This window comes from Solea senegalensis, linkage group LG4 (assembly GCF_019176455.1).
Source record: "Solea senegalensis isolate Sse05_10M linkage group LG4, IFAPA_SoseM_1, whole genome shotgun sequence".
In the NCBI taxonomy this organism is placed as follows: domain Eukaryota; kingdom Metazoa; phylum Chordata; class Actinopteri; order Pleuronectiformes; family Soleidae; genus Solea; species Solea senegalensis.
In genome coordinates this window covers 17,498,653-17,525,067 of record NC_058024.1, presented here as the reverse complement: position 1 = coordinate 17,525,067, position 26,415 = coordinate 17,498,653, and the positions used below count along the sequence as shown (strand labels likewise).

Sequence of the window (26,415 nt, the reverse complement as noted above, 5' to 3'; positions counted from 1 at the left end):
TTCCAAAACATTTTTATCATGCATGAGAGTGAAACGGTATGTGTTATGTGGTTTTGAAAGTAATATTCATTGAGAGTGTCCTTGTTCCGTTAGACGACGGAGCGTGACCGTCTTCAGGAAGAGCTGGAGGAAGCCAAGGACAAGGCCCGGCGGCGCTCCATTGGCAACATCAAGTTCATCGGCGAACTCTTCAAGCTCAAGATGTTAACTGAGGCCATCATGCATGACTGTGTGGTCAAGCTACTGAAGAACCACGATGAGGAGTCTTTAGAGTGTCTGTGCAGGCTGCTTACCACCATTGGCAAGGACCTCGATTTTGAGAAGGCCAAGGTGAGAAACTCAGAATCACACTGCTGAAAGAAGTAGTTCACTCATTTTTTGAAATTTAAATTTAGTCTAAATGTAGAACTTGGTTTTTAATCTTTTCAAAATAAAGCATTGAGTAGTTTTGTAGCTTGCATACATACTTACATGTTAACAGCTAAATAGCTAACCTGATATCATGATAAAAGTTGACATGCTGATTTACATGGTCAAATAAGTTTAAAAGGTTGTTTTAATTCACAGCATTACAGTTTTGAGTAGAATTCAATCCACTGGTTGCCAGTAGCTTATGGGAAAATACCCACTGTGTAACCACACATAGCCAGAGACCTCAGATGCTCAGGGAGACATAACTGACCAGGGGGCCTTTTCTGCTCTCCTTTCCTGCTGTACTGTGATGTGTGGTTTCACCCTCATCATCTACCTCTGAGCAGGGCAACTCTAAAAAAACTAAACTAAAAAAAGATTTCTCTATATGAAACACTAGATAATGGGAATAAAGTTTCATCCTCTTATATGTGGTAATTTCCTGAATTTAGAAGGATTAAAGTTGGTGATTGCATACCTTATTTTGGGGCTAATTTTTGTGCTGCTCACTTCCGAATTGTTTCAGTTGAATCTTGTGTGGTCAGGACAGCTCCACTGCTGCAAGTAATATACTGGATAATAAGTAATTTTGATGAAATGAAGTGGGGAAACTTTAACAGAAACACAAAGTATACAACCTTCATGTCTCTTAACAGACCGTTTCTCTCTTTTTGTCTTGCAAGCCTCGAATGGATCAGTATTTCCATCAGATGGAAAAAATCATCAAAGAGAGGAAGACATCGTCTCGGATACGGTTTATGTTACAGGATGTTATAGACCTAAGATTGGTGAGTTTTTCGGCATATTTTTTGAATCTGCACCCGTTCTATAAAGTAACTGTTGTTCTTAATGTATTTTCCTGGAGACATGTAACATCGTTTCAGCCACACTGATGGGGAAAATGTTTTCAAAAAAAATACACTACACAGAGCGACATACAATATCTCTAGATGCTTGATGAGTGAAGTTTTGATCCCCTCTCACTGCTCATAACTCATGGTGTTTTAATAAAGGCAACAAAAGTAATGTGAGCTTCAGTGAGTCAACATCACAGTTTGATTCAGGTTTGAGGGTGGTTGTTTTTCTTTCAGCACAACTGGGTGTCCAGAAGAGCTGACCAGGGCCCGAAAACCATCGAGCAGATCCACAAGGAAGCCAAGATTGAAGAGCAAGAAGAGCAGAGAAAAGTGCACCAGCAGTTGCTTTCCAAGGACAGCAAGAGGCGGCCAGGTCAGACCTGCAGTCTAAATCCTCTTTAAGGCTTAGAGTTACATTGGCACAGCTATAGTGGCTCAGGAAGCCTGCTACCATGTGGGCAGACTTCCTGTCCCTATAGCCTGCAGAGCTGCTATTGTGCTCAACAGCAGACAGGAAGCCCCATACTCCCCCCCCATCTGTTAGCTGACCTATAATATTTCATCTTGTTTAGCAGCATGCCATAGAGAAAGTCAGAAATGTCCCTCTGTTGGCCACTGTTACATTATTTAACTCCATTTTACTTTGATTGACTTCATTGTGAATCAGCATTTCCCTGTTTCTGTGTGGACGTGCGTCTTCATAGATCCAAGAGAGCAACGAGAGCAAAGAGATCAGCGCGTCCAGAGAGAGGAGACCTGGAACACTGTGCCAATGACAAAGAACAGCAGGACCATCGACCCTAACAAGATCCCAAAGATCTCCAAGGTGAGACGAGCCGTAAAAAGCATTTGGGGGTCATTTTAGGTTCTGAATCAGTGACTTATGGTGCGTTCCCACTATACAGTTGTAGCACAAGTCAACCACTAGTTTTGGGGTTTTTTTTGCTTTTCCATTAGCGATAGTACCTGATACCTTTTTTATTACCTGCTCTGGTGAGGTTCGACGTGAGCTGAGCCGATACTAAGTGTGACATCGACAGACTGCCGGCCACTGATTGGCAGAGAGTGTCAACACTGAAAGAGTCTGCTTTGCTCATCACTAGTTTGTGTGTTTGTGTCTTGTATAAAACAATGTCACGGCATTTTCATGCAGCCGTGGTATGATGCCCACGTTGAGCGGTACTATTGTAATGGAAAGCGACCGAGCCACGCTTCAGCTGGATAGTGGAAAAGTGCCATTACTCTCATTTCAGTATACCTCCTGCAGGGAGCAGTATACCAGCACTGCTTGCGACGGCACACTGCTGGCTGCCATTTTTGTCACGCACAGTTCATTTACTCATAATTTACATTATGGCAAGAATGAGCAGCCAGATATTTGTGTTGCAAATCATGTATGATATGAAAGCTGGGTTAAGACTCATAACCAAGACAAGGCACGTGTGTGTTGCCACATCCTCTGACACCAAAACCGTTAGTCAGATGGATGGACGGATGTTTTCAGCATGGGCACAGTTTGCTGCCTCCTCACACCCACAGTTTCACCCTTAAACTAGAAAGCTCTCGCTCTGAGAGCTCATACCTCTGCCAAGTTCAAAATCTGGATCATTATCCAAATCAGCACAACATTTTATTTGTTCATAGATAAGATTTTAAAAATTTCTGCACTACTTTTTGAGATATTTATCCCAAAATATTGAAGCAATTTATATAACCATTAGATTCACGGTCAAAGTTAATAGATTCTTTCTTGGATTATACCCACCTTCCCGCTGAGTTTCAAGAGAATGGGTTCAGTAGTTTTTTACAATTCCTGCAGACAGACACACTACACTAAAATATAATGTCCTAAGAGCCATTCAGTTCAGTGATGTGCAAGAGTTAATTTAATGAAAGCAACAGATGTTGAACATACAGCAGGGTTGTTGTGATTCCAGCAATGACCGCAAAGAAACTTGAGTCACAGGTTGGGTGTTTTCACTGTCTAATGGACTGGAATGAATCTGCAGGTTGTTTTTAACACTCAGTCCTGGTTCATCATTGTCAGCATTGTAATAAAGTAACTATTGAGGTTGTTGTTCATGTTGCGACACGTTTGTCTTAGGTTCATTAAATGTTTTTTCAGGGTTAGTCACCAGGTTCCCCTCACTGCTGCTGTCTGTTTCTTTGGGTAGAAAGTTTCTGCGTACAGCGAATAAATGTTTACGCAGAACTAAGATGAATCCAGGGAGTCATCACAACTGAACTATATACACAAACCAGCACGCATCTCATCTGATTTACATTATTGTGGTTTACATGTTCTTTAGCACAAATGTAGTGCAAATGATGTATGAGATACTGCAGAGAAAAGCTGTTTTTTTGGAGCTCCACCTGCTGGTTGATTTTGGTCATGTTTCAGTGTGGTCGGAGCAGAGAAAGAGCCAGAGAACTCATTACCTGAGCCACTCAGTTTTTCTTGGTTTATCCTGTTTCTGCAGCCTCAAATGGATGAGAAGATCCAGCTGGGCCCACGGGCTCAAGTCACATGGGTGAAGGGCAGCAGTGGAGGAGCCAAGGCCAGCGACTCAGGTAAAATGGCACCAATACATCAGGCTGAAGATAAAACACAGAACTAAGTAGAAACTGCACCATCACACACTCAAGTATCTTTTGTCTCAAACGCTCATTTAAAGCGTTGAAATAGAGTGCGATATATTGTCTTATTCATTTGAAATGTTTTTAAACAGCCATATGTATAGGAGCAGATAAATAATAAAAATTCTCGAAATTCAAAAAACCTCTGAAAATTTTTTATTGCAATGCAAACACTGCTGAAGGTAGCTCAGGCCCTACGTGCCTTCCACTCCACACAATACATATCTGTATAAAACTGGGGGCATCAGATCATTTGACAATTTTGAAAAGTAGGTCAACAGAATGGAGTTTTTTCATGGCCAATGCAGATTTTTAAAATGCAGGGCAGGCGATGGCTTTCATCCATCGGATAAAATATAATAAATCCTAAAAGATAATACAAAACGATTGCTTAACTTTGGTTACCAGTTATTGAACAACATTAATGGTCTGTCTCTCTGATCTACATTTTATGCCTGCACTGCAGTGCAATTATACACTGTATAATAGAATAGAATCATGTATAAACTGAATACTAAATACATGAAACAGGTTATCAAAAAAGTACCAAATTGTCAATGTTCATCAAGTTCCTGAGAACACAAATGCATAATTTGTATTAACTGGCTGATTGATAAATAATATATGGCCAATGATTAAAACCATGGCAAATTTCTGGCTGATGATTTGGTCTGCCTCTATTGAAAAGTTTGAAGTTTGAATGTTTGAACTCTCCCTCTAAATTCTTGTTTGTCTATTTCACAAGCATAGATGTTTTGGTTTTGGCCTGAAGACAAGCTTTTTTGTCTTCAGGCCATGTATTCAATAATGCTCTGTAGTGAGTCAAATGAAGTGGCTCATAACAATAAAAGTAATAATAATAATATAATAACCCAAAGTCATTACCCATGACCTGCTCTCATTTGTTATTCATGTGTTTTACACCTTTTTTCTTCTCTGTAACAGAACTGTCACGCACAGCTGGCCTCAATCGTTTTTCTGCGCTGCAGTCCACGCCTTCATCTCAAGCCTCCACCACACCTCCACAGAACCAAGACTTTGATGCCAGGAGGAGTCTTGGAAGGTAAAAGATGAAAAGAGGTGTTTCTCCTGACTCTGAGTTCATTTGCTCTGGCAGCTTCACTGACTCCTATTATTTGTTTGCTCTTCCCCCTCTTCCTTCAGCCGTAGCAGTACAGGCAGAGAGCGCAACGACAAGCCGCTGATCTCTGCCCCACCACTGTCGCGGCCTGACCCCTTCATCAGGGGAAGCAGTGCAAAAGAGCTGCTAGAGAGCCAAACTCCAGAGGAGCCACGCAGAGACCGGGAGCGAGAGGGAGCTGAGCCCCGGAGGCCGAGTGTCACAGAGGAAAAAACTGAGCCAGAGCGCAACAGAGTCAAAGAGCCTGGTGAGACAACACTGGACATGCTATACATCAAAGCAATATGTATACATTAACTTTCTTTCAGCTTTTAGAATCATGTTCTTAAACAAAAGCATCAGTAAATGAATTGGTTTAATAAGCTTTGACCATAAGACATTAAATGGATAATTAAATCAATTAAGTATGGCTGTGCCTCTACTGTAAATAAGAAAAGCCATCATATGAGTCATTGTTCCACAGTTATGTACATTCAGAATAGAGAATCTTATAATTAATTTAATAATTTAATAAATGTCTGAACGTGGCTCTTACCACAGACAGATACTGTTGTGACTTTTGTTTTTTTGCTTTGTCAGTGAAACCTGAGCCTGTGGTCCAGAACCCAGACAAACCAGCCCTATCTGAAGGGGAGATTGAGAGGAAGTCCAAGTCCATCATCGACGAGTTCCTGCACATTAACGATTACAAGGTGCTCATGAATTTCATAGTTTTACCTTTTTGTTTTTAGATGTATTTCATATACAGTCTGTTTCCTCTGATGTTAATTACTCTCATTACACTTCAGTCACAATGAAAATATTGTACATAATCATAATGTAGTGTCAGCACTTACATACATTCGACCCCAGTTGACTCAGTCTTGATCATATTCCTTTGTTTTCTTGCAGGAGGCTGTCCAGTGTGTGGACGAACTTGATTTGGGTATTCAACTGCACATCTTTGTAAGTGTCGGGGTGGAGTCAACTCTGGAGCGCAGTCAGATCACACGTGACCACATGGGCCAGCTCTTCTTCCAGCTCGTACAGAAGGGAATCCTGCCCAAACTGCAGTTCTACAAAGGGTCAGTTGCCTCACTTTGTGCTTAGTGAATGGTTTGAATGATACATTGCATTGGAAAAATAGTTAGTGTTGATTCTGTTGCGGCTCCCCACACATGCAGTAGTAGCTCGACTCCCAATCGCATTATCTGGGTGTTTTAGTCCGACTGACAATATACTAATGAAATTTATCAAAGTCAGACTAACATGTTTACATATATTTTAAAGGTCTGGTTGTAGTCGAAGTAACTCAATAATTTGTTCACATTTTTATGTGTAAAAACACAACATACTGGGTGAACACTATACTCTATTCTCTCATTGTTTTGGATATGAAATGATGTAGTTCTTTTGTGCCATAAATCTATTTTTCAGTGCTCCATGAAAACTGTTGAAATCCTATTGCCATCTGTTTTCATTTACATTTATAATTGCACATTTTTAAAACCTAGAAATTTATGAGAACAAATAAATATGGTAAATGAGAAAATGCAACTTTTAAGGTTTTTTTTTTAAAAAAAAGAAATGTCTGAATCATGTTAACCTTTCAAAGGGTTGTTTTTCTCTATTAGTTTAATTGCCCCCAAAGTAGAAATTTTACCTTGTCAGTTTTCACTGCACTCGCCCATCTTGAAATACTTAATGTATTCTAAATACTAAATGTATTCATCAAGCATCTCTTGAGCTTGAGATGACCAAGTAAATTACCAAGGATTTTACACATGAGTTTTTGTCAAACAAACATTTTCTTGCTCTGAATTAAAAAATACTGCATGAAGTATTTTGTCTTGAACACATTGCACCTCTGTGTTTTCTCAGGTTTGCAGAAACGCTGGAGCAAGCAGACGACATGGCCATCGACATTCCCCACATCTGGCTGTACCTGGCTGAGCTGCTTGGCCCTGTGCTGAGGGAAGGGGGCTTCTCTATGAGAGAGCTCTTTAGGTGCTGAGACGTCCACACATGAGTCATTCATTCACACTTAAGGAGCCAATATATGGAAAAGTCAAGTCAAATCTAGGAAAAGAGGCCACCTTCACCCCCTGAACTAAGCACCACACTATTCATCTGTCCTATAAAGGAGAACAACAATAACACTCAGAGAATATAATTTGGTTTTAACATTCAGTGTTTTGTATTTGTGTGTGAAGGTAAAAAAAAACAACCTAATTTTAATTGTCATGTGTTTGTTCACAGTGAATTAAGCAAACCTTTGCTTCCTGTGGGAAGAGCTGGGATCTTAATTTCTGAAGTACTGCACATACTATGCAAACACATGGTAAGCTGTTTTTAAACTTTGTAATCTATTACATTTTGACATTACGAAGCATGCACTGTTGGATTATAAACTGTATCTCACTGCAAGAAAGTGTGTGATGTTTGGTCTCGTCTCCACAGAGCCACAAGGCTGTGGCCTCTCTGTGGAGGGAATCTGGTCTCAGTTGGGCTGACTTTCTACCCGAGGAAGAGGATGTCCAGGCCTTCATCTCACAACAGGTTGGTAATAAAGGTCTTCCCTCAAATCAAGAGTCAAGATATTTCATCATGGGAAAACAACCACAACTATCATATATAAGTTATTATTACTATTGAAACGAAGATGGGTATTTCCGTTGTTCTTCCTTGTTTTTGTAACTGGCTTTTCTTATTTCCCTTTTTCTATTTCCTAATAAAAGTAAATGTCCCCTCCTCTTGACTCAAACAGAAACTCCAGTTTCTTCAGTCAGACAGCTCCAGCTCTGAGGCAGTTATGTCTAAAAAGACGTTGTCTCCAGAGGAGCTGAGACGCCAGCTGGAGAGACTCCTCCTGGAGGACATGGCCAGTGACGAGCAGATCTTCGACTGGGTGGAGGTAGGTAGACGAAAAAGTGACACGTGTATGCATCCATTCGTCATCAAATTGACTCATCAGTCTAATGGCTAAAATCCCAGAAGGAAGTTTATGGGTTTTGATAAATTATCTATGTTGTCCTCCACTGTGTTGCATTCCTCAGGAAAACCTAGATGAATCTCAGATGAGCTCGTCTCCCTTCCTGAGGGCTTTGATGACATCTGTGTGTAAGGCAGCAGTGAAGGGTAAACACATCACCACTCTTCTATCCTACTAAAATCACACCACTTGTTTCAACATTTACACTTGGCTGAACTGTAGGCCAGGAGACCTGGCATGCATTTATTCTGCCTCCTGCTTTACTACACAGATGATAACAGCAACTGTCGAGTGGACACGGCCATCATTCAGATGAGATTGCCTGTATTACTCAAGTACCTTAACTCAGACACTGAGCGACAGCTGCAAGCACTTTATGCACTTCAGGCGCTGATCGTCGCCCTGGATCAGCCTCCGAGTAAGTTCTGCATCAGTATTTACCTCTCATGAAAATAGTTTTCTTTTTCTTCAGAATCAGAATCAGAATCAGAATCAGAATCAGAAGAGCTTTATTGCCAAGTACGATTTGCACATACAAGGAATTTGTTCTGGTGTCATTGGCGCATAACAAGCATACAAAATTTTCATTTTCATTTTCATTCAAATTTTCATTTCTTAAGATCAAATTGTGATTGCAAGTCCAAGTCAGAAACACCATTGTAAACAATGTAATGTTTAGCCCATTTTAGCCGTTTTAAGACTATCATCAGCAGATTAATTTAATGTTGTTATCATTCAAGTGTAGATGTTTACATTTACTTTGTGGACATTTTATACAATTTGGTTGAACAAAAGTTGAAATTTCCATGAATGAACAGTGAACTCTTTAACATTTAATTGATTTGGTTGTTTAATCATTTAATCAATCAATCAATCATCTTCCTGAAACAAACTGCACTGCAGCTCCTTCTACAGAATATAGTATTTCACACTTATAATAACTGAAAACAATAACTGATTGACTAATCTAATGATCCGCTAATCTTGTCAGCTTCCATCCATTCTTTACTTTCTTGGGGCCGATTTAATCCCATTAAATTTATCAGATATTTAGGAATTACTGTCAAAAAACTGTGGAGAAGTACTTTAAAGAACTGTCTCTGCAGATTGTCATCATACTAGTATTAAAGAGATGTCAGGTGTGATGGTGAAAAAGGTATTAAATGTAATTCTATGTAATTGTAATATTTTAATTTTGTAGACCCCACAGAAGCCTGAACAGTAATGTAAGCGTTGTTGATATTTACAGGAAAGCTGCTATGTGTTCCTTTTTATTGCATTACTAAAATGTTGTAATATAAAACCACAACCCCTTTTTTACAGTACTAAAACATTTGAAGTAAATATGGTTTCGAAAAGAAACCCTTTTTTCTTTGGGTTTTAACACCTGTGTCTTCACTGTGTCTTCACTGTGTCCTCAGACCTTCTCCGGATGTTCTTTGACTGTCTGTATGATGAGGACGTCATTTCTGAGGACGCTTTCTACAAGTGGGAGACGAGCAAAGACCCCGCCGAGCAGCAGGGTAAGGGCGTGGCCCTCAAGTCTGTTACAGCCTTCTTCACTTGGCTGCGGGAGGCAGAGGAGGAGTCGGAAGATAATTGACAAGGGAGACATCCAGGGACATGACGTAGTAGAACTACATCCTTAAAGCAGAACAAACGTTCAAAATGGTTGCGTGGGCAGGACGACATGTTTACGGCTGGAATTTTTTTTCTGCGGTACGGTTCTGAAACATGCCGCCATTTTGAGTTTGGATTTCAATGGCGGAAGCACTAAATACCTGTATTATACATAGAAAATATTTTTGTTTTAAAGTTTAACTTACTTTCCTTTTGTTACTTTATAAGAAGAGACTTAAAAGATACATTGGTTCTGGACTCTTTAATTTATTATTTTTTTAAGGACTGCAAATATGAAAGTTATTTAACATTTGCAGATGCTCACAACAACAGAACAGAAATAACAATATAATTAATTATAATAACAAAATAATAATTGTGAAATGAGTACCCTCCCTGGACTCCACACTGTTTGGTTTAAAACAGGGTTAAACAAAATCATTTTGGGATGAAGGGGAAGCGGTCATTAAGAAGCAGAGTGGATGCAGATGAACTGTTAACGTTGTTCGTGTATGACGTTTGAGGTCAAGGGTTGTATCCTAAAACCCAATAAGCCGTGACTTGTTTTGCATTGATATGTACATACACCTCATGAGAGGTAGAGGTATGCATTCAAGAACCAATGCAAGTCAGACCACAGAACTGTCAAAACAATCGCAGATGAACAAACCACATACATTCAACTGAAATAAGCAAAAATGCAACTTTAAAAAGCTAATGGCCAGGTTCGCTGAACAAGACATGCTTGTTGTACTTCAGACCTACAGAGCAGAATCAGTGCTTGTAAATACATTAAAGACAAAAAAGGTGTTTAAAAATGCTGATGTTCATGATTTGTTCTTTTGATGCTTGGTATTTGGATGTGTTAATAGACAAAACAGCTTGGAGAGTGTGTGTGTTTGAGTCTTCCTACAGAAGTCAGCTCATATTGTGCCAAAACCATTACTATGATTTGGTCTGTTCAAACATAGAGAATGTTTTTTCAATGAGTTTCCATGCAGCGATAGAAAGGTGTGTGCACGGTGTGTTTCAGTGTTCTTGTTTTCGATATTGACGTTTTAACATCTTCAGAGGAGCTGTTCGGTCTGACAAGGAGGTGCAACCAAGGAAGCCGTTTACACCTGGTCCAGGATTCACAACGTGGGATCCACTCAATCCTTTCATCAGAGTACTGACAAATAATCGCTGCTTTGTCTTTGACACTGTCTTTTAGCGGTGATTAAGCTTACGGTGATTAGAGTCCCTCTAGTTTGTTCTATCACCAATAAGGCAGCTGCCCAGCGGCCATCAAAATGGATACTGTTTACTCTGTAGCTCGTATTTTTTTCATTTTACTCATGAGATAATTTGTTTGGAATCTCCACTGTAACAATACAGCCTATGTTCGGTTCTTCATACTTGATCATGTGGTTTTACGTTGTTTTAAAATCTATGTTTAGCTGTTTATATTTTTGTGGAGTTGGTTTATCAAATGGAATCAATCAGGTCAGAAATATTATAATTGATTGAGTTTAAAATACCGAAGAATGCATGTCGTTAATTAGCTATTAACTTGTTAAAGCTGTCTGTCAAAGAACTAACTCATTGAGTTTAAGGTCAGAGAAAAAATAACAAAGGGTCTTTAATCACAACTGTCTGTCAATCAGTTAATCACCTAATCATTCGGCTCTGGATTAATGATTGGTTGTGCAGGCTGTGGAAAAACTTCTTTGATTAAGTAATCGGGGTAGAAACCCACAGCTAATTTAGCTAGCATCTCTTCCATTCGTTGTTTACGTTCATGTCAATACGTTTTAACATTTCATTCATGATGATATTCGTACAATTGGTATGTCAGATGTCAACAACTTAATTCCTCTGTGTCAATTTTTCTATGTATGTTTTTGAGGTTTGTCACTAAAGATAACTTTATATTTGCACCTAAAGGGTAACCCATAATTCCTGATAAAAAAAAAATTAAATATTCACACTGCTTGTCACAGGCCCGGGTCTCAATTTTAAACAAAGGTTTCTATTGAAAAACTACAACTCCCATAGGTTAGGTGTACTAACCGTACCATGACATGTTTTGTTTTAACTGAGGGCTGGTTTGCTTTGTCATATCGTTTACCGTTGGAAAACATCCGAGGGAAATGTGAAAATATTGGAATATGTGGAAAAGTATCGTCTTCAGCTTTTTTATTTATTTTTTTGCTACGTGACATCACAGCGATGATGCTAACGGAGTCACAGTTGTGTAGTTTGGTGTCACGTCGTGGTTTGAATAATGAGAAAACAAAAAGGTTCGGAGCCGTTCGGCCATGACGGAGGGGACCAGTCGACGTGCCGTGTGTGTGTGTGTGACGCTGCGACGTAACCAACGGTCGTAATGGGGCGGGGCTCGTAAACAGAAATCTAAATAAAGGATCGTGCAGAAATTTACCAGAAAGTATTTCACTTTTTTCTACTCTTAAAAGGTAAGTTTCATCGACTCTGCGACTTATTATTACCTAAACGTGCACTTGCATTAATATGTTTCTGGAAAATACCACAGCCCAGTGGCGTTTTTACTCCACGCAACTGAAATGAATTTTATCTTCCTGTGCGACGCCATCACTGTGTTAAATCCGACGGACAAAATGGCGAAATTGTCGAACATTTCTCGCGCTTCATCTTTTGGCTCCAGTGCAGATGATGGCTGTTTGTTGGCAGACGCTCGCAGTGGAGCCGGACTCGAGTCCGCGTCGTGTAGATGGCCTGCGTTTCTCAAACATAAGCGCAGCTTTTCCTTCATTTTCAGCATAATGGGCCTCAATGAATGAAAATTGGGTCTAGTGGTCTCGCCGTTCTTCACCGCGCGCACACGCATTACTGCACAGTGCAGGCCTCGGCACAGTGTTGTCCTCGTGTGTTTGTCTCATCTCAGTTACATTTGTTTTTCTCCGTTCTGACTAATCCAGTGTGATGCCGATAAGACGAGCAGCAGCGACTCCCACCCAGGAGAAGGCCCCCTCGGCTGCAGAGAAAGGTGAGGCCGGGGTTCGTCCATTACCTGAGCTCCAAACCCCTGAACGCATCACCGTCTCTCACCTCATCCCGACCTCCTGTAGACATGTACTGTTTTTATTTAGTCTGGAGAGGGAGGTGTAGTCCGCTCATAACTCATATAAACAAGTTCTATTAAAGCGGATATTGGGTGTCACAATCACATATAGCATTGGTATGGAGTTTCCCAAGTTATTCAACCAGATGCTTTAGATTTTGTAGGGAAGATGCTCATCCAAAGGTCCATAACATCATGTCTGAAGTTAAGTGTTTGTTTTTTTTAATATTATCCATCAGTGTCTGTGTGTGGTCAACTGATTAATATACATATTATACAAATATTGTAAATAAATAAATTTAAAAAGTCAGTTTTCAGTTTGAACTGGAGGAATTACAATTAATATTGTAATAAAAACAACTCATTTTATGTGCACGTTTTAAAATTAGCAACTGAAAGTAGAACTACAAATTTTAGGAAATTAAGTTAAACATTTTTCTTGGTAATTGAAGAGTCTTTACAGATTCAAAATCTTCTACCGCTTTATCCTCCTCCAAAATTGTGTCTCACTCACTATAGTCCAGATGGGACAGTACCTGGGACCACCATTTAAGTCTTGTGTCCCCCAAGTGGTTTAGTTTGGCACATTACTCAATTAAGCCAAGTTTCACCAAGTAAAACGGTTCGGTTTGACATGTTTGCTTTAGGTATAGTACCAAAATAACCAGCCCCAACCATTCAGTAAGACTACTGTTCTCTGTTGAAATGTAAGCCTGACCAAGGGCTTTACCATTCCAAACCGAGCCGTATCAAACACCCACATCATTTTCACATAATGTGCTTGCGTTACAGTGGTGTGCTCTTTTTTTCAGTTGAGGGTGCTTGAATAAAAAAAAACTAAGGACATAGCGGGATATTTTAGATGTATTCGTAAAATGCCGGGAATATGTTTTATTTGGTTTTCTATATTCATGTTATTGACTGTCTCCTCCCAGAGCCTGAGGCCTCCCCAGAAGACTCACCCTCTGCTAAGGAGGAGCAAGCAGCATCTTCAGCTGCAGTGGCAGATGTGGAGGAGGGCAAGGCTACAGGTGAGACGGAGCCGGCCGAGAATGGAGAGAAGGCTGATGAAAAAGAAGAAGAAGAAGAAGCTGCTGAGGTGGACAATGGAAGCAAGGAGACCGAGAAGAAAGAGTGAGTTTCACCAGAGAACTAGTGTGCACCTCGGAACACTGCGATATTTCACTTTGATAGCACTTTTATCTGTTTATATTATCCTTACCTCTTCTGGATAACAGCAGACTGCTCCGCTCATGGTTGCAGTGTTGCATTTCCAAACAATGTGACCTGTCACAGCCAACTTGATCCCCTCTTTACATAGTCTGCAGCTTTGGAGGAGTTCAGGAGGAGAGGACGTTGATATGCAATCTCATGTACATTTTAGAATAACACTCGGATAGTATATGGTTTCCCCACTTGTTTGAAAATAAACTTGAGAATAATGTTTTCTGACTTGTAGAAAGTCTCCTTTTTATTTATTTTGACGCGGGATCCTGTCAACAATTTCTATTCGACCAGTTGTCCAAAATATATATATATATGGCATCCCAGGTAAAGCAGGAAAGCTTTATCTTGCTTGTAGTTTTGGTAATTTCTCCTCCCTTTCTTTTCCCAGACCTCTACAAAGCAAAGATTCACCTTTTTGTGCACCGTTCCCTAGCATAGAAATTCAATCAGGATCAAATTATCATTGTGGTCAGATGTTCTGAAACTTAATTTTGTCTCTCCTGTCGGTGACAAATGGACAAAGTGACAAATGCAAGGACTGCGCGGCTGGACAGTGTGCAACACACTGCTATGTTCTCCTACTAAGGTGAGGATGTGATAAAGATAAGGGTGAAAACAATCACAGTGAAATATCGCTTCCAAAGAGTCGAGCTCCTTCACTGAACTTGATTCTTGCTCCTTTTGGCAACAGGTTAAAGGATGGCTACAAGTATGGGAAATCCAAAGTCAAGAAAGTGAAGCGGACGATTCCTGTGTGGGCTAGTGTCACTGGCAGCAAAAAGCGTCCCGTAGCCAACTTTGCAGGCACTCAGTACAAAGTGGATAACATCCTCGTTGAAGCTATTGCGGTGTGTACAAACTTTGTGAATCCATATCTCGGCACAGTCAGTCGTGTGCCTTATTGTTCCCTTTTCACCTGACTCCTGGTCCCATTTTCTTTTCAGTCTTGTAAATCCGGGCTTTCGTACCAGTCTGTCATGAAATATATTTTGAAAAAATACCCGGACATGGAGCTTGATAGGAAGAAGTTTCTCATAAAGAAAGCAATGAAGAAACATTTGGAGAAGGGCACCATCAAACAGGTTAAGAATTTTTCTTTTCTTTTTTTCTTATCTGTTGGAGAATGATCTGATATCTGGAGATAGCGGCACACTTTGTCGCTGCCATCTCTTAAACATGGTGTTGTCTCTTTCTCCTTCACAGCTCAAGGGTAAAGGTCTTTCAGGAACCTTTGCCATTGGAAAGCAGCCCTCTTCATCTAAGGTATGTCACAGCAGAGGAAGAACGTGAAGTTACAAGTACATTTTATTTGAATTTTTCAATCGGAAATAAATCTGGGCACATGAGGCCACTTTTAGGAATTTGTCCCATATACTGAGGTTACAGTCCTCTATACTATAAAATGTGGGTGTATAGTCATCGAGCCTTTCAGAGGAGTGAGTGAGTGGTTGGTGAGAAGGTGATGCACTAAAAATTAAACTCTTTGTGATTTGGAAAATGGCCAGCTCAATTGATGCAGCAGAAGTTGTGATCACAACTGGATGTTATGTTCTGGATCATAACATCCAGAACATCATCATATACAGCCCATTCAGACAGTTTCAGGATTTCAGTGCATGCATGAAGCAGCTCTTTTCTGCCTTGCCCTTGTGAGACTTAGATGTGTTTGCTTGTTATCGTCATCCCTGCAAATGCATGATGTTTTAGAAATCTGTTCAGAAGGCAAACAACCTGGGAGACGCTCTTCATCTTATCATCACTCGGCTCTGTGAGCCCAAAGAGGCCTCGTACACTCTGATCAAGAAGTATCTGGAGCAGCATTTCCCCAGCTTCAACATTGAGAAGAGGTACAGTTGCATTAACATTACTGTTCGTGTAAGTTCCGTTTGTGAAGCTTTAACCTGCTAAAGTTAAAAGGTCCAATGTGTAAGAAATTAGTGACATATAAAGGTGAGGCTGCAGTTTGAAATAGAGTGCTCTTCTGTTCACCCTCCTTCCCTCTCTTCAACAAGTCAGGGAACTACGTAAGCATTCGCTTGCCAGAAAGGTTATAATTTGCAAGAACGAGTGCTTCAGAAAAGCAAGGGCTTTGTCTAAAATACATGTACAATTCTAAAATCATTTTATATTAATACATTTATACACATACATCAACGTATTTATGAACGTTATGGTAAATGTTACACACTGGGCCTTGATATTCCCCTTAATGAAAGAAAATGAATTAATCCTTTTAGTATTTTAAGTTTTAAGCTACAGGCATGTATTAAAAATGGCAACAAAAACATTTGAGTCCGAAACTGCAAAAATTTGATAAAGGTGAAGTTGTTGAGACAGCAACTTTGCAGGTTCACCAGTAGCTCCACATCTTAAACCATAGATCTTCAGTGTTCGATGTTTTTGTTTTGTTTTTTGCCTTAGCTGGTTACTGACAAAAGTTAGTGAATTTTTGACTGGTTCCTCCTCAGGCCAAAGGTCCTGAAGAATGCTTTAGTGAAGGCAGTAGAAAAGGGACAACTGGAGCAAATCACTGGGACGGGAGCCAAAGGGACCTTCCAGGTAAAACTGTTGCATTTAATTCTTCCTCTAAATTGTGTGAGATATGCAGTAAAAAATGACAATTGTCACTCACGGTCTTGAACACATGAAGATGTATTTATGTAACTTGTTTTGTGTGTTAAAAGTTGCATGTATATCATGAAATCGAAGTGGAAGTAAACACTATAAAAATTTTTACATCATTTCAAACATGGGATGTAAAGTTCATGCAAATGCCGCCATCTCTTAGTGCCTAAGTAGTACCCTTTAAAGACCAGTAGAGGGCACATGTAAGGTTTCTTACCATATGCAGCAGCCACAGCATCTTAAAAATGAAAGTCTACATGAGGGCGACTCTGCACTCTGCTTTGGTGGAGAGATATTGGGTCCACAAAATAACTGTAACTCTCTGTGCCAGGGAAATCCATATGCTTGAAGTCTGTGTTTTCATCCACGACTAATACTGTCAATAAAAAGACAGCCGCACTCGATCCCAATCAGGTTGACAAGACTGGTGTTTCTGGCAAATAATACCAGAACTGAGTTTATCAGTTGTCCTACAGCAGAGTTTTATTACAAGTAAAAAAAAAGTTGAATGAATGCACTTTGTTTTATCTGACTGTCACAGTTGAAGCGTAGTTGGAACCAGGTCCCGCCAAAGAGCACCATGGACGATGCCATCACAGCTGCCATCACAGCCATGAATGAACCCAAAACCTGCAGTACCACCACTCTGCGCAGATACATCGTGGATGCCAACAAGGACGTGAAAGAATACCACTTAGGTGAGTCTCAATCTGCATGACTGCTACAGGCAGACTTAAGTTTCACTCAATATTACAATTAGTTATTTTTTGACACACACATTATTTTTTTAATAATAACAGTGAACTTGACATTGACATGCATTGAACTAGTAATTTTTACACACCAGTAGTGAAAACACATGAGCCAGGAGCAGTGGGCAGCACTTATCTGCACCAAAGGAGCGATTGGTTGCATTACCCAGAGGAACTGCAGCCTTTAACCTGTCCTGGAATTTGAACCAGCAATCCTCTGGTTACAAACCCGTTTCCTTGCCCATGGGCTGCCCCATGCCCCCTGCAATCCTTTGGTTTATACTTATTTGTAGTATGTGCTGATCGGACTTTTCGACACACTTCGGCACTAAATCGGATATTGGGGAAAAATTGAATTCCAATACAATCTGTAAACCTTAAATATCTAACCTTGTGTATATACTGTGTTTACACTCAACCAGACAAACAATTTCAGTGAAAACTATTGTGGCTGGGAGACAACAGTTCAACAGTGTTTCCTCTCTAAATGAAACATCAGATCTCATGTTCTCACCACTGAAAGAGAAGAAGGAAGTAGGAAAGCCCTGTAAATGCACACACATTTACTAACAAACCGGACGGAGGGTCACATTTGGCCACTGATGACAAAGAATAAACTGCAGAGAAGTGGATGATGTTACGACAGTATTCAAGAAGCTTCCATGTATGTTTTCTATTTACCATCAATGATGGATTCTGCTGTAACACAGTGTAACCACTGCAGAGGATAAAGGTTAGGGATGGGTCATGTTTATCAAATAAGCAATTTTGACTGTGTCATGGAACGCAAAAGACCATTTGAGATGAGGAATTAGTCGTTTTGGAATTGAGAAACATGGTTTATGTATCAAGATATGACATTTATAGTAGAGCTAAAACAATTAATCGATTACTAAATTATTTTTTTTTATTATTATTGTTTAAACATCTCTGCAAAAAGGCTCTTGAGGCCTAAATGATCACTAATTTGAATGTGAACTGTTCTCTTTAGTGGCCAATCTGAGGAGGACCTTGAAAAAGTGTAAAATACTGGGATGGATGGAGCAGATCACTGGTCATGGCTTCAAGGGAACCTACCAGCTCTCGTTCCCTTTCTACCCAAGGTATATTAGCAGCGGATGTATTCTCCTAAATAGCCATTTCATATTCACAATAACATTTATTCTATTTTTACTTTCTCTTTATCTTCAGTCCTGATGTTCTGTATCCAGAGAAGTTCAAAGACCTTCAGAATAAAAATGCGCATCCTCCAACGAAGCAGAAGCGGACGTTTGAGTCTTCTGATGAAGAGGAGGAGGAGTCGTCGGAAGAGGAAGAGGAGGAGGAGGAGTCGTCGTCGTCAGAAGAGGACGATGAGCCTCCCCCCCCTAAGAGGTTGGTGTAAAATTTCTTGTGAAATCTAGTGGTGTACATAGTGTTTTAAGGACAGGATTTTTGTCTCTGGTTTTAAATGCATTTGTATCAGCTGATTTTCTAACTGTTGTCTTTTTGCTTTGCTTTCAGGAAGTCTCAAAAGAGGCCTCCACCACGGGCTCGCCGTCCTCCGCCAGCCAAAAAATCCCGGAGCGCAAGTCAATCGAAAGCGAGAGGTGGACGTCCCCCTGCAAAGAAGTCCCCGGCTAAGAAAGCTACGGCGTCCCCAGCCAAGAGGTTGGGAAAGAAACCAGCAGCCACAAAGAAAGAATCCACGCCGCCATCTAAAGCCACACCTGTCAAAAGAGGAGCACCTGCAAGAAGGCCCAAAACACCAGCCATTAAAAAGCTTAACAAACGGGCGGCCAAGCAACCTGTGTCCACAGAGTCATCAGCTGAAGAGGCTGTAGTCACAAAGGAGACAACAAGGTCCAAGCGATCCAAGCCTGAAGAGTCAACCCCCAAGGAAACTGCAACTAAAAAGCCGATGACCAAAAGTGGATCCAGGCATCCTGAGCCTGAAGAGTCGTCCTCAGAGAAGCCTGTAGTAAAAAGAGGAGCAAAGAGAAGCAAGCAGTCCACTCGGAAGTCAAAGAGAGGGAAGAACTGAGCCTAGGAACAGCTTCCACAAGTTGAGCTGCTCTGTTTATGAAGCCCAGTGCGCTTTCTCTTTCTGTCTCTTTATACCTTTTGTTTCCTCCATTTTTTTTAATGGGGCAGTAGTTGTTTTTTTTCTATTGTAGAATAAGAATGTTATGTCATCTTAACATTAAGTTAACTGTACACGGAGAGTTTCTGAATTTCCTATTAATCCCCCTATGTAGAAGCTCAGTTAGTGTTGCTGTCAAAAATGACTTGTGAGCAGCTGCCAGCTGTGGTAACCATAGCAGTATCCGACATACTGTAACTAGAGCCATGTAGTGACTTCCGTTTTTTTTTTATATCTCATTCCCATCCACTCTGTAGGTGTTGGCAGCACACATTCCTAATATCACATAAAGTGACATGTGAGTGTTTTAGAGGGTTGCAAAAAGTCAATTTTAAGTAAATCATATAAGTTGAAACAAATACAGCAGTTGCTTATATTGATATTTTATAAAACACATTTTAAGGCCTGTGTTCTGGATGCATTTTTGGCCTTGCAACATTGCACCAGAATTTGAATTGTATTCTTATTTTACCTTCTAAAATTGTGTTTTTTTATTTGTTAGAAGCAAAAAAAAAAATGTCCCAAGAAAAGATCAAGCCTGCTGGTGCCAGGTTGATGGTTAAAAAGAATAAAACAATAGGATAGTATTAATTTCAGAACAAGTCATATTGGGTAAAAGTCTGTTGTGCGTGCGTGCGCGCGTGTGTGTGTGTGTGTGTGTGTGTATGTGTTTTAAAACAAGCTTATACAGAAATTGATTTTATTGCTTCACAGCTGTAATTCACTACCAAACTGTAAGAAATGTGTGTTGTGAATAAGAAAAAGGAGGATAATAGCTCATACAGCACATACCCTGCATGCATGTATTCCTTGTGTTGTTAAGCTTTTTTCCAAGTCATTAATAAAATGGCTATATTTGTAAACGCTTTGTTAACTATATTGTTGAATTGAGCGAGGAGGCAGGATACTTGAATTTACATTTAATATGAATGAATTAAATTAGATTTGACTTCATTGAAATGTACTCGTTGCAGCAGCGGAAGGGTTTTGAGGTGGACATGTGACAAGTACAAACAATTCTAGAATAGTAAATAAATTAAACACAAAACACATTTTAACAAAAAGTGCAGTTACACAGACCTATTGCACATTAGTGCTTGAATGTATAACTGCACACAGCTGGTACAGTAAACTGTAACAGGGCAAACGTGTATATAATAACAAAAGTATATAATATACTTTTGGCTGTTTGTGTCCAGTGTGGATAATTGACCTGTGGGAGAGTCTGCTGCTAAAAGAGCTGCTGAAATCCCTCACAGTTTCTTTTATCAAGTGAGAGGTGTTGTCTGTGATGGATCTCAGTTTCTCTAAGCTCCTCTTCTCAACCATGTCCTCCGTGTCCCCCTCCGCACCTCCACCACAGTGTCATCAAAGGTGCTTAGTGTCCCCAGCAGGTAGATAGTCCAATTTGTCTGAGAATCATTGACTAAAGTCAACAATATTATATATTATTTTACTCTAATCTGTATGTGTGTAAACATCCAGTATTTGTAGATGCATTATAGCACTTGTAAATATGTTTATGTGTATGATTGTTTTGATCATTTGGTGCTCACCAGTCTTGTACAGAGTATCTTACCAGAAAATTACTTTGGTAGAGGTTGAAGTCACTTTTTATAATATTACTTATGTAGAAGTCTTAAAAGTATATGACATTTACTGTACTTAAGTATCAAAAGTAATTTTCTGATACAAAACGTACTTGTAAGTATTAAAGAAAAGTGAGGATTTGGGATTGAGCCTTGGTGTCTCAGTGGTTGGGTGTTTCAACTGAAAGGCTGTAGGTTCAATTCCTGGCTCTGCTAGTCTGTGTCCTTGAGCAAGACACTTAACCCCATATTGCAGCGCGTGAATAGGTGATTGCAAAAGTATAGTGTAAAGTAGCTCATCAAGACTAGAAAAGCTCTATATAAATACAGACCATGACCAACTCTTCTGATTTTACTTGGTAGTAACAAGTAACATAGAGGAAATGTAGTGCAGTAAAAGTTGCTAGAAATATATTACACAGGCGCATGCAGCCTAAATGAGACTTTTATGTGTTCTTTACACAAGGGCCTTGCTTTATAGAGGCGGCTGTTTTGTCCTGCCAGTTTTTCTACAGCAGAGAAACCAACCAGAACATGTTTTTAGCACTTTTCAGAGAAAGCTTACTTTGCTAATGAAGGAGAACAACATCCTTTATGTATGTGAAGGCCTCTGTAGTTCCCTGACACAGGCTGAAGGCGAACTCTGCCTGTTAGAATCTGAAATTGTTTAGTTTTTATATATATATATATATTTGCCCTTTTGTTTTATGTAAATGTAATGTAATGTTATTAATATTTGGCGGTTATATATAAAATACACAAAATATTTTTCCCACTGGGTGTGCTGGGTGTGTGAACTGAGAAGGAATGTCAGCAGCAGCAGGGGGAGGGCGAAGCGATTCAGCCTCCAATCAGTGACATATGAGATGTAATAAGGTGAAGTGTTGACACACTTTCTTCTTCCTCCTCCTCCTCCTCCTTCCTCCTGTTCCTCCCCCGGAGCTCCGCCTCTGGCAGAATCCGCACACCTGAACGACGCAGCAGCCGCAGGTCGAAGGTAAAGAGGGGTGAAGGGAGCTCAGTGTCAACAACGGTGTGAAGAAGAAGCGGAGTGAGCGGAGGAGGTGACGGAGCTGTAAGGTGGAGCCGCCCGGGGTCTGAAAGGTGAGTGTTTGTGCTTTTACAGCTCCTTCACGACACACAGACAGAAGGGACGGAAACGGTCACTCACCTAAACTCTCTGGGTTTTGTTGTGAAAAGCGTGTCAGGACAGATGAAAGGCCATAGAACACGCAGCAACACTCATGGCGTGTGCTAATGAAAACTGTGACGTGATTTCAGGGCTGGAAAATGGAATTTTAAAGGTCAAACGGCCTCCAAATGTGCACACGTTTCCTGTACAATCTAACCTTTTCAGACAGTATACACACACACAGCGCTGCAACTTCGTTTGACTATATATAAGTATAAAAGTATATAAAAGTACATTTGTCTTTTCCTGTCATGTTAACCGTGTGACACTTTGAACTGTAATTGTGTTTAAAAAACAACAACTAACTGCTGAACTAACGAACTAACTGCTGAATTGAAAGGGAGGAGATTATTTTTTGGCTTGTATCTTTTTTTTTATTCTCACTGTAAAATATTTAGTACACATACGTTTTTATTTAAACATCTACATTTGAAATACAGTATTAAATACTTCTACAAGTATTATGTTTTTATATTTGGATGGACTGGAGCACTATTTTTCATGTTCTTATGTTGCCTCTTTGGTTAATGTGTTGTGTAATTGTTTTTCCCTCTAACAATACCAATAAAGCTCTAAATGATTAAATAATCAAGCACTATAATTGAGGTTATTTATTTTATTTTTGTCCTCTTGCCTATTCATTCTTTTGTTTGCTTGTTTAATTATGTGCTTCTTTATTGTGCTTTGTTCCTTATCAGTTACACAAATTAATGGTATAATCATCAAAGTCAAGTGTCCCATGTGTTTGTGTGTCCTCAGTGACATTCTTGCTGTGCGGTTGAACACAAACCGGCAGCATGGGTGAGGCACCAGTGAGAGAAGATGTTGCAGTGACACGATCGGCAGAGGTAACTGTAGAAATGTGTTTTTTGTGTGTCCCTTCCCGTGTGTGTGTTTTTGTTAAACGTTCATCTTTGCTGTTCAGTATGTGGGTTCATTTCTCGTGGATGACCGTTGTTTGGATGAGCAGATAGAACAGCTGCACGCTCAGCTGAGGCTCCTCACGGTAAGTCCACATTTTTGTGAGGATTCTTGGTGTGATCTGTATCTCGACGAGCAACAGCTAATATGTGCTCCGTGGCATATGCCTATTCATGTATTGGTTGTCTTCAATCAGACAAGCAAGAGACGACGACCCGTGTCCCTAAAATTCTCCATCAAAGGTGTGAAAATGTACAATGAGGATGAAACGGTGAGAATGGTTGAGTCGTCCCTAGTGTAAACATTATTCATGTTTTAACTTGAAAGCTTTACAGCTTAATAAAATAATCATCTGACATTTCTGCTCCTCATGTCTTTTGTCTTCAGACCCTCCTGATGGCTCATGCCCTACGTAGAGTCTCTCTGTCCACCGCCCGGCCCGTTGATTCCCAGTTTGCCTTTGTCTCCCACAACCCAGGCAGCACTGATGCACAACTGTACTGCCACGTTTTCCAAGCCAGGCATGCCAGAGCGGTGAGGAACATCTTATCACAACAAAAGACGAGAGTGATACAGTAACAGGAGCAAGAAAGGCGGGTCAACATATGACTCCCTTTGTGGATGATTAAACTCTACAGCCACCATTTCTATCACTAAATTTACCATCTAAGTTTCTAAATCCCTTTATTAGGTACACCTGTTCAACCATTTGTTAACATATTTCATCTGAATATCATGGCAGTAATTTAGTGCAATTGGTCATGTAGACATAGTAAAGATGCATAAGAATGGACAAGAAAGGTGATTTTAGTCCATTTAAACTTTATCTACTGGGATTTTCACCCACAATCATTTTAAGGGTTTACAGAGAATTATCCAAAAATTAGAAAATATCCATTGAGTGACAGTTCTCTAGGTGAAAATGCCTTATTGGTGCTGGCTGGAAGAGATTAGCCAGACTGGTTTGAGATGATAGAAAAGCAATAACTTAAATAGCTCAACCACGGTAGGCAGAAGACCATCTCTGAATGCATATCATGTCAAACCTTGGGCTACTGCAGCAGAAGTCCACTTCTGCCATTATATGTGGTGAAAAGGTGAGGGGAAGGGACGACTGTGATGTGTTTTTATTTTCTAGGATTTCTAGGATCTTTATATATATTTTTTTTAAATGTAATTAGTTTTAACTATAGTGTAAATAATGTTAACTGTCTCTCCTTCAGGCCCAGTTCCTGAACCTGCTGCTGTGTCGCTGTTTCCAGTTGTCATATTTGGAGAAGCATCCAGAGGAGGCACAGGGTGAATCTGTTGGTTCACTGCCTCGTCGCAACCCTTCATTGCTCAACCACGGTTTCCCCCTCAGTGTCAGTGCACTGGTGTCCTTCAGGAGAGCTCCTTTTCAAGGGCTGTTGCCAGGTCATAAGGTTTGGACCTTCATATCTTTGATAATAATAATAAGCTTAATTTTTATATCACTTTCATTTCAAAATACATCTGCAAGCAAAGCAAAACAATTAGGAAAAACACCATCATGTTTGCACTGTGGAGGCTGTAAATGTGTAGCAGATTGCAATTTGTCATTTCAAAGTATTTTTATATATATATATATATATATATATATATATATATATATATATATATATATATATATGGGTGACTGTGGCTCAGTAGGGAGAACCAGTGTTCATCTAACCAGAGTCATGGCGGTTTGATGTTTACTCGGGTATCCTGGGAAGCTGCGTTCATATACTGCCTTTTCCTTCATCTTTAGAAACACCACAAATCTTTCAACAACTCACACAGCAGGCGGGACGATGTGTTCCCCACTTCCTCCCCATCTCTGGTACGAAAGAAAGCTATCCGCACAAAAGCTCTGACCTCTGGGGCATACCGCTCCTTCACCTTCACACCAGTCAAACAGCGCATTGTTCAGGAGCGGCTGAATGCATCTCAAGGTGGGCCAGGTGTTCACAGAGTGCTCTCAAGAGTCAGAGACTTGATTAGGTAAAGCAAACCTCTCAGTGTCCGGTGTTGGGCAGTCACTCACCGTCTGTTGTGGTGTCAGAAGGTAGTTTTTATTATTTAAATGTAAAGATAAAGGTAATGGATAATAGTCTGGTCTCACGTGGGTTATAATAACTTTGTTAATCGTGGACTTTGTCACCTATATTTTACTCATCATATTTGTAGGTTATTATTTATGAATTATTTTATCACCACCTGCTTTATTTAAAGCTGCAGTGTTTCCACAATACTATTATCCTGCCTCTGTTTGGTCTTCATTGAGAGAAACAACATAACATTACTTGTATGCCCCAGCCTTCATCTGAAAACAGGCTCTGTCAAGCAAAACTATCAGACCTGAGGCAGTGTTTGTATGTATATGCTGGCAGCACAGGGTTGGCAGGGGCAAGAAGCATTTATCCCATCAAAATATTGAACAACTGGGTTTTATTTGTCTTAACTATGATTTTCTCCTCTTATGTGTGAGACAGAAAAGGTAGAAAACAAGACACCGGTGAGGAGATCTCGCACTCCAAGCCTGGCCGAAACAGAAGAAGCACTGGCTCAAGCGGTGTGGTGTTGGGCTGGTATCGCAACGTTAGTATTTAACATATCTCACTGAAAACGGATGCTTTCTCCACCACTTACTGATTGTTCTCATTTAAAAAACTCTGGTATTTCAGTGATAGCAGCTACTCCTTGCTGGCAGATGATGTTCTGGGTTCTTACCTCCTGTGCCCTCATCCTAAAAAACCCAAATGTGGCTCTCTCATCATTCGCTTCCCCTCTGGCTTGACAACCCACCTCATTGAAAACACTCATGCAGGAAAATTCTTGCTGGAGGTAATTTTATTTTTTATTAAATATGAGCAAACCTATTCTCCCAAGCTGATATTTGCTTAGATTTGTAGTGGAAACCAAATCATAACTTGTAGACTAAATGTTTATTTCACTAGTTGCAGTATAAATAATATTCAGTGTTCAACCAGGTTGCTTTTAATATAATAATTATTGTTATTTCAGAAATACCAGTATCAGTAAGTACATGCAGTATATTGCATCTGTGCCAGTGTTAAAGAAATCTTTGAATCCCAAGATAAATTTGGCCTTGTATAGGAAAATGTTCATTAATACATTTTAACTGCCAGAGCAAACCTGCAAGCGAGTAACTTGCTGTAACACTTGTGATGTAAATTCATACAGTATCTTTCTGTCATATTTGTGGTAGAAATGCAAGAGCGAGTTCAATTCCATGGCAGAACTG

General features: G+C 40.0%; 3 protein-coding genes across 7 annotated transcripts in view; all 3 read left to right on the top strand.

Annotated features, from left to right (window-relative positions):
• eif4g3a (eukaryotic translation initiation factor 4 gamma, 3a) overlaps positions 1–10,455 on the top strand; it is a 42,900-nt gene extending 32,445 nt beyond the window's left edge. Inside the window, exons 21-36 of the mRNA XM_044024421.1 lie at positions 94–330; positions 1,095–1,199; positions 1,503–1,641; positions 1,973–2,094; positions 3,749–3,839; positions 4,851–4,968; positions 5,070–5,293; positions 5,626–5,738; positions 5,938–6,110; positions 6,907–7,032; positions 7,285–7,366; positions 7,486–7,584; positions 7,793–7,939; positions 8,082–8,163; positions 8,289–8,435; positions 9,439–10,455. Of these exons, the coding sequence (XP_043880356.1) occupies positions 94–330; positions 1,095–1,199; positions 1,503–1,641; positions 1,973–2,094; positions 3,749–3,839; positions 4,851–4,968; positions 5,070–5,293; positions 5,626–5,738; positions 5,938–6,110; positions 6,907–7,032; positions 7,285–7,366; positions 7,486–7,584; positions 7,793–7,939; positions 8,082–8,163; positions 8,289–8,435; positions 9,439–9,620 (2,187 nt within the window). The 3' untranslated portion in view covers positions 9,621–10,455. The remainder of the gene's footprint in view (positions 1–93; positions 331–1,094; positions 1,200–1,502; positions 1,642–1,972; positions 2,095–3,748; positions 3,840–4,850; positions 4,969–5,069; positions 5,294–5,625; positions 5,739–5,937; positions 6,111–6,906; positions 7,033–7,284; positions 7,367–7,485; positions 7,585–7,792; positions 7,940–8,081; positions 8,164–8,288; positions 8,436–9,438) is intronic.
• Positions 10,456–11,988: 1,533 nt separating this feature from the next.
• On the top strand, positions 11,989–20,308 carry hp1bp3 (heterochromatin protein 1, binding protein 3). Of its 4 annotated transcripts, none has more exons than XM_044024419.1 (13): positions 11,989–12,093; positions 12,577–12,644; positions 13,655–13,853; positions 14,470–14,532; positions 14,638–14,794; positions 14,891–15,028; positions 15,150–15,209; positions 15,669–15,793; positions 16,415–16,505; positions 17,113–17,269; positions 18,315–18,426; positions 18,515–18,697; positions 18,827–20,308. In XM_044024419.1, the coding sequence occupies exons 2-13, from the start codon at positions 12,581–12,583 to the stop codon at positions 19,344–19,346; spliced, it is 1,869 nt and encodes a 622-aa protein (XP_043880354.1). In that variant the 5' UTR covers positions 11,989–12,093; positions 12,577–12,580; the 3' UTR covers positions 19,347–20,308. The 4 variants fall into 4 exon arrangements, with proteins under 4 accessions (XP_043880354.1, XP_043880353.1, XP_043880352.1 ...); XM_044024418.1 differs by having other exon boundaries at positions 15,666–15,793; XM_044024417.1 differs by having other exon boundaries at positions 15,654–15,793.
• A 1,555-nt stretch (positions 20,309–21,863) lies between these two features.
• sh2d5 (SH2 domain containing 5) overlaps positions 21,864–26,415 on the top strand; it is a 5,799-nt gene continuing 1,247 nt past the window's right edge. The window contains exons 1-10 of one of the 2 annotated variants that reach the window (XM_044023037.1): positions 21,871–22,138; positions 22,986–23,074; positions 23,152–23,232; positions 23,344–23,418; positions 23,535–23,681; positions 24,371–24,571; positions 24,919–25,102; positions 25,643–25,748; positions 25,835–25,994; positions 26,380–26,415. The exon at positions 26,380–26,415 is cut by the window's right edge and continues 1,247 nt beyond it. In XM_044023037.1, coding sequence (XP_043878972.1) covers positions 23,024–23,074; positions 23,152–23,232; positions 23,344–23,418; positions 23,535–23,681; positions 24,371–24,571; positions 24,919–25,102; positions 25,643–25,748; positions 25,835–25,994; positions 26,380–26,415 — 1,041 coding nt within the window. In that variant the 5' untranslated portion in view covers positions 21,871–22,138; positions 22,986–23,023. Of the gene's footprint in view, positions 22,139–22,985; positions 23,075–23,151; positions 23,233–23,343; positions 23,419–23,534; positions 23,682–24,370; positions 24,572–24,918; positions 25,152–25,642; positions 25,749–25,834; positions 25,995–26,379 lie in introns of those variants that run through there. The other variant, XM_044023038.1, reaches the window with a different exon arrangement.